This window comes from Hypomesus nipponensis, chromosome 2, assembly GCF_054491055.1.
Source record: "Hypomesus nipponensis isolate SF chromosome 2, ASM5449105v1, whole genome shotgun sequence".
NCBI lineage: Eukaryota > Metazoa > Chordata > Actinopteri > Osmeriformes > Osmeridae > Hypomesus > Hypomesus nipponensis.
In genome coordinates, this window is record NC_140362.1 from 11416849 (window position 1) to 11424282 (window position 7434).

At 42.1% G+C, this 7434-nt stretch overlaps 1 protein-coding gene across 1 annotated transcript; it reads left to right on the forward strand.

Annotated features, from left to right (window-relative positions):
- The first annotated feature begins 2463 nt into the window (after positions 1-2463).
- On the forward strand, positions 2464-4065 carry ankrd34a (ankyrin repeat domain 34A). Its single transcript, XM_084669576.1, has one exon. The coding sequence runs from the start codon at positions 2464-2466 to the stop codon at positions 4063-4065; it is 1602 nt and encodes a 533-aa protein (XP_084525702.1).
- Positions 4066-7434: the final 3369 nt, after the last annotated feature.

Here is a 7434-nt window from a genome sequence, read left to right on the forward strand (position 1 = left end):
GACAACCACTGCGGCCGTGACAGTCCCCAACACCCACTCCACCCACCAAGGCCCCTGGAGGCATTCAATAACGACAAAGTAACAACTGTCATTAAAGTGACATTGATACCCAACAGAATTATTTAGGCAAATAGGGTGACAATAAAAATTGCCTGGATGGATGAAAAGTAATTTAATTGAGCTCTGTCTCAATGAACAAAGAGACGGAGGTCCACCCAGGCATTGTAAAGGCTGTCACTCAAACTATTATGTGCATATTTTGTTGAGTGCTCGGGACTCTGTAATTTGTGACACAAATAATATATTTTATATTATCTGTCTCTCTGCCTGTCTATACAACCAAAGACAGGCAGAAAGGCAGATAATACAAAAATATATTATTTACGTTACAAATAACAGGCTCCCTAGTTTCCTGCATTCTTTTGTTAAATATGGTATGGCTCTGTTGATGGAAATATACATCTATCATAGATACTAACATATGATAATATGGTTTAGCTCTGATTTTCAAGCTTGAACTTGTCTGCATCATGCCATTCCGTTTACAGCTGTTACATTCCAACTCTTTGGAGTAAAAAACATTGCAAAAAGTATCTGTCATGTCGACTTTCTAACTCCATTTGTATCTCACAGCTCCAGTCCACACCACTGCCTTTTTGCCTGTTAATTGACTCGTGTGTGACAGGTTTCAGTTAGCCTGTATCCACAAAGCTTTCCCTTATGACCTCCTAGTAACAGGGAGGCAAATTGAATTTTGAAATTGTCTCGGCGAAATACCAAACAGTCCGCTTTATAAACCCACACACATGCACATGAACACACACACACAAATTCGTCCCTGGGGGCCATCCAGCCACACCACAGGCACGCCAAATCCCAGAGCCAGGCCTGCACGCACACATAATCATAAGCACGCATACATATACAAACATGCACACACGCCTTTAAACACATTACTCTTTCAATGGTTGAATACTTATTGTACTGTCCGTCAGTGTGGGAAAGTGTGGCAACAATGACAATTTCAGTAAGGCTGCTTGGCTTGTTCTCACAGATCAACAGGGGGCTGCTGAGGTAATGGGGTCCTAATGATCTTATTAACCAGCCGAGGCAGGAGGAGTACCCTGGAATACACTTGCAGCAAACCCCTCGCTAAAGTGAGATTGATGTGGCAGCAACGATTGTGGTTTGTTTTATAATTAATGTACTCATCTACTGCACCTGCATTGGCTGCAATGTCCTCCCTCTGTTGCCTCTGCAATGATTACAATCCATGTTTTCTGTTTTCATAGACACAGTCTGTCCCCGTTCTTCTTGTTAACCCTGGTTGTGAGCCCGTGTTGATGGTTAACATGAACATAGCAGGGTAAATCACCCTGGCATTCAACCATAATCCCCATGTGACACAGCATCCCACTATTTACAGACAGCTGTTTGTTTCTTCTCTGAGAATGATTTTGTCTCTTTTCCTCTATCAGTGGTTCATTAGCACAGACCAGAATTTATTCATAGACAACCTTTGAAGAGGTTAAAGCTCACAGTGATTGATCCAATGTAATTATAGACAAGGTGCCATGATTACAATATTTTACATAACAGTGCAGGTAACTTACAGAACTCCTATATGTTCAACGATTTGGAAAAATATGATTTTATTATTGGTTAAAAAATATGTTTTCCTTCATATTTTTCTACTTCAATCTTGTTGTCCCTGTATTCCACCCATAATGTACCATTTTAAAACATGCTACAGCAACCCAAGATTTGGTGCATGCTTCCCTTTTGCTAGCAAGTGCAGTAGTTAACTGTAGTTCATTCATTCAGCATTTGGCCCCCTTAGTCTTGCTTGGCACACACAGTACACAGCATATTATGCCTTCTTTATGAGTTTGCATAAATTGTTCAGCAATTCAATGTGGTGTGAATGCTAAGAAGACATACTTCCTCATAAGGATGTGTTGAGTGGTGTCGAAAATATGCTGGGTTGCAAGTGAAATAAAGGGTCAAGCTCTTGATGATGTGATCTTCTTTTTTTGTCATGACAATTATCTAATAAGGCTAGCCCAGGCCTCCCCAAAATGTTCACACATCATAGCTCCAATAATAAATAGACTATTAGCACTTTTACGGCATTTTATTGTAGAGAGGATCATAACTCTGGAATAGTTTCATTTTGTATGTTCTCTCATTTTTAAACACGTAACCTGTCTCTCTCAATCATCGTAACGATCATTCAATGTCACATTTGTAGTAACTTGATTCAAGCTCTAACAGGCAGGAATGACATGTTTCTGAAAGTTAGTGTCAAAGAGTTGTCTGTCGTGGCATAGGTCATTTACTTTACTACAACATTGTTTGTCCTCAGATTGTCCAGCCCCTTGCGCAGCATGCCTAGTCAATGCTAAGCTAACTAACAGGCTGCAGCAGGACTGAGTGGAGGAGGTAGAAGCTCCAGGGACAACCATGGGAGATGGAGTTGCCCTCCACACCGAGGGAAATGCTCTCCTCAAAGCAGTCTTTCAGGGCAAACTGCGACTGACCCGCCTGCTGCTGGAGGGAGGTGCCTACATCAATGAGGGCAACGACCGCGGTGAGACCCCCATCTCGGCGGCCTGCATAGCTAGTTACGATGACTCCCAGACCCGGCAGAGGATGGTACGCTACCTCCTGGAGAAAGGTGCCGATCCCAACATCCCTGATAAATCTGGACGGACCGCTTTGATTCATGCTTGCGCCGAGCAGGCAGGAAAGGAGGTTGTGTCACTACTCTTGGAGAACGGAGCTGACCCAAGCCTCAAGGATTACTCTGGGTCCTCGGCCCTGGTCCATGCCATCAACCGGGGCGATCGGGATACCTTGCAGGTTCTTCTGGATGCTTGCAAGGCCAAGGGGAAGGAAGTGATCATCATCACCACGGATACGTCGCCCTCAGGCACAAAAAAAACGAAGCAGTACCTAAACTCTCCACCCTCTCCGGCTCTGGTGGACAATTCCTCTCCGGTTTGCATGTCCCCTTCTGAGGTGGAGATCCGCACCTCCAACTCTCCTGCGGTGGAGAAAGCGGAGGAGGAGGTGGGAATCTTTAGCTTTGCGCTGACCTCGGCTTTACCCTTACCTTCAGCTCGACCTCCGGGGGACAAGAGGCCACCCCCGCGCAAGCTTCTAAAGAGGTTGAACTCAGAGCCCTGGGGTCTGGTGGCGCCCTCGGTGCTCAGCGGTGTCCAACAAGACACTGCAAACAGTGGCTCAGGGGAGGAAGCTGGTGGGGTCAGCAGGGTTGTCACAGAGATAAACGGTTTGTCTATCTCGGGCCCTGGCAGACCTCTCTTGTCTCGCCGGCACAGTATCGAGACCCATGACCCCTGCTCGCCCATGCTCATCGACCGGTCTTGCTCCGAAGACTGTGCTGCTTTCTGTGGCTCATCTTGGGCCGACAAGGTCCAGCAGCATCAAATCCTGTACAGAAGGAACACTGCACCAGAATCCCAGGAAACTGCAGGAGGACCGGGGGCGGTGGCAGCCCGTGCCCTGGCTCACCCCAAACTCACCCGGATGGAACACTATGAGTCAGACACACACCTATGTCCCGAGTCCATTCCTGGGTCTCCAGACTCAGGCAGAGTGTCAGTGGAAAGACGGAAGTACAACGCTTCGCCCCTGTCACTGCTCACCAGCTCTTCTCGGGAGTCACTGGAGAGCATCCCCAACTCGGTGTCCCCTATCACCATCCGCAGGCGGCCCCATGGTCTCCTGGAGCGTAGGGGCTCTGGGACGTTGCTCCTGGACCACATTTCACACACCAGGCCTGGCTTTCTGCCTCCACTTAACATCAACCCCCAGAGGCCTATCCCGGACATAAGGGCTAACGGGAAGCCCACATCCCCGGTCAACTCTGGTCACAAGATTCTAGTCCCTGTGGCCCCTGCTTCACCTAAACGGGGGCCGGACTTCAAGATGAAAAAGAAGCTGATGAGAAGACACTCCATGCAGACGGAGCAGATGAAACAGCTCTCGACCTTCCAGGAGATACTGACCGAGAAGGTTGTTGAGTCGAATGGGGACTAAGACTATAAGTGACATATAGACACGTGAGGATGGGATTGTTAGTTGCGAGGGCTTTGTGTGGAAAAAGGAGGCTACTGTGATTTCTCCTTAATGGGTTTATGTCTTTATGGTTATGCTACCTTAGTTAGTAACTTGTTTTTATTTCAATATGACCAGAATCTGGCTTTTTCTCGAAAGAGGCTTTGGAGCCATCTTTACTCCATGTTATCTAATGCAGCTGCTTTTTTATTTTTAGGTGACCTATTTTCCCTTTCTATAGTGTCACAGAGCCAACTAATGTTGGTCATGTATGAAGGTTTTTCATTTTATTCAAATGTGTGCATTACAGTAATATTCCACATGCAATCAACATTTAAAAAAATATATAAATCTTGCTTTTTAGATGTTCACACTTGCAAGATTTGCACCAATGTCTTGTGAACCGTTAGTGATGCAAAACATGATCTTGGCCTCTAAACTGATTGTATAATAATCAGTAGAATACAAAAGCAGCACCATATTAGCAAAAAGTATTAAGTGTTTGCAGACTGTGAAGTTTCACGTTTAGTATTTGTGATTTCACACTAAATGTTTTTTTGGTGAGGAGACAAAAACCCCAAATGTGTCTTGTTGACAGTTGTATTGCATCAGGACAGGTTGCTGCTTTGTGTACTGTACGATGACTCTACAGATGAGTATTTTTCAATTTTCCTTTGAATTGTAATCAATCTTCTAGATTGATGCAACTCCTTAGTTATTGATTTATGTATCTTATTAATTCATGTATTTATTTATTTGATATCTGTACATTCTTCTGTACGCATTGTACTGTATGTACAGTATCTATGTCACATGCATGGACATAGATACTTTAGATGCTTTTATTAAGGACATAGATGCTTTTATTAAGGCTTTACTGTATGATTTTTTTTCTTTGTCTTTTGTGATTTCTTTGTCTTTATCTAGTATATTGGTTGAGGAAGGTGTTTTTACTTTTTCCATCCATCCAGTTCTTTATTGCAAAGACACACTGGTGTTTTGTCACAAGCCTAGCATAGCCTGTAAAACTACCATGTGACACACAATCTGGAACTTTCATGAGTGTTACAGAGAAATTATGTTATCAAAATACATTTTTAAAGTTGATTGAAGTGCAATTCTTTTCAAACGAATTCCAAAGAGTCGGAGATAACCCCAAATAAATGCACATTGGTGCTATGACTTTCTACAAGAAAAGAGCTACAAGCACATGCTCTGTAAAGAATGTAAAGTAAAAACATCTATGTTTGATGATGTCTATTGCAGTACTTAATAGGCTGGACAGCAACATGAAAAACCTTACTTGACTTTGGTGAATGTGTGAACTTGTTCTTACAAATTTGCAGTAAAAGCAGTGTAAAGTATAATATAGTATTTGCCAAAGGGGATATTATGAGCTGCTGCTGTAAGTCTCAGAGAATCACCATAAAATTACAGACCTGTTGAGAAAAATGAAGGATGAAATTTGAGCATAAAACATTCAGAAAATGTGGTTGAATCTTACAAAACATTTGTTTTGCTTCCATTTGTACTGTGTCTTTAATAAAAAAAAATATATGTCTAAGTGCTCCAAGGTTTGGTTTTCACCTCTTGTTGATTTAACTTCATATAGGTTACTTGAAATTCACGATAATACTATTAAAAAGAAATATTTTTATATGCCTGTTAGAAAATAGCAAAGTCATGTAATATATTTTTCTTGTTTGAACTTGATTGTATTCAATTGTGGAATAAATATTGATTTTATGTTCATGTGTTTCTCAACCCAAAAGTCAATTTCCCAAAATATCAATGACCTGCAAATGTATTTATTGTTACCATTCATGACAAATGTGGATCTTTACTTATGTGTATTTTCTGCTTCTTGTGTTGTTCTGTGGCTGCTGTTTGTCTCACTACTGTATATCATGCATACTGTAGATCCTCCAAATATTGGCAACTGACAAGAATGCTTGCTTAACTTTTCCAACCTGCTTCAAAATTGGGTCTTGGTGCAGTCTGCAGCTACACTGGTCGATGTAATTTTTTTTTGCAAAGAATCACCAGGACAAATATTGTTTGTCTGCTTGAATATCAGATTGCTAATCAATTCCATGACATGACGACAAAGTATTTGCTTCAGCAAATTTGCTTCAATTGCACTGACCTCAACACATTCAATTGAGAAATAAGAAACACACTAACTGCACTAACATGTCAGCTTTGGAAATGAACTTCTAATCAAATGTGAATGTACATACTGTACAAGTTCATATGAGTTCTGTAGCACTGCAGTGCACAACAGATGTAGTGCACAATCTATTATGACAGAGACAGGTCTCACTCTTGGCTGACTATGATGATGCTTTACCTAATAAAACCAATGCCTTCCAACCAGTTATACATTACACTAGGCCTACACAATGATCCTGGATGTGAACATCCAGTCAGGCTAGCTCCCTGACTTCATGCAATGTCTCTCAGCTGGCTCGGCTTCTCATTAGGCCAAAGATTCCGTTGTCGTCTCAAACGCAAGTGGTTGTATCAGGCATGAGACCACAGTAGGATCACTCCAGTGTACTGCGGAATTGTGCAACACTCATTTGCACCCTGGCCCATGCCTAGCCTTTGGGACTGCGAGAACACTCCTTGCAGCCCTGATGAGTAAGTGCTATGATGGAAATCAATTGGGCAGCAATTTATAGTGTGACTTTGCAAAAGGACATGGCAGAATGCAATAACCTGCCAAAGGAGACAGACAGGGGAATAGAACAATCCCGCTGGTTATTATCTTCACATTTGCAGTTACAGAGTTTACAAGAGCTTCTTTTAATCTTTCTTTTTCCCACTGTCACATACTGATCTGTATGCAAAAGCAAAGTAAAGTCAACATGTTTTTCTCCACTCATTCAGGTGGTGTGCAAACCAAAATATTTTTAAGAAGACCAAGCAGACTTGTGGCTGTATTGACTAACCCGCTTGGAGAGAAATATTATTATACCATTCAGAATGACATCAGTGTGGTCCTCCATCTTATCCCAGTTGTATTTAAGGAGGAACATAACACAAGCCTTTCTTTCATCATCGAGTTTGTTCGAGTTTAAATAGGCAAAAAAATAAAATGTTCCTTAGAGGTTGATTATTTTAAAGTCTGCCTTTTTTTTAAGGCAATAGACAAAACCCAAGCTACTGCATGCATTCTGACTAGACTATGACATTCTAGTGATACTGCCCTCCATTGTATATCATTGAGTAAAAAAAAATCGTTAAAAAGCTCAACTAAATTATGCTACCTTCCTTCAGAGTTCCATATTAGTTTTCAGATTGAAAATGTGGTTGTGTTACGCTGCTTAAACTGCCACCTAGTGGATA

Excerpts from the sequence above, each read along its gene's own strand:
- ankrd34a (XM_084669576.1), top strand. The coding sequence starts at position 2,464 with ATGGGAGATGGAGTTGCCCTCCACACCGAGGGAAATGCTCTCCTCAAA.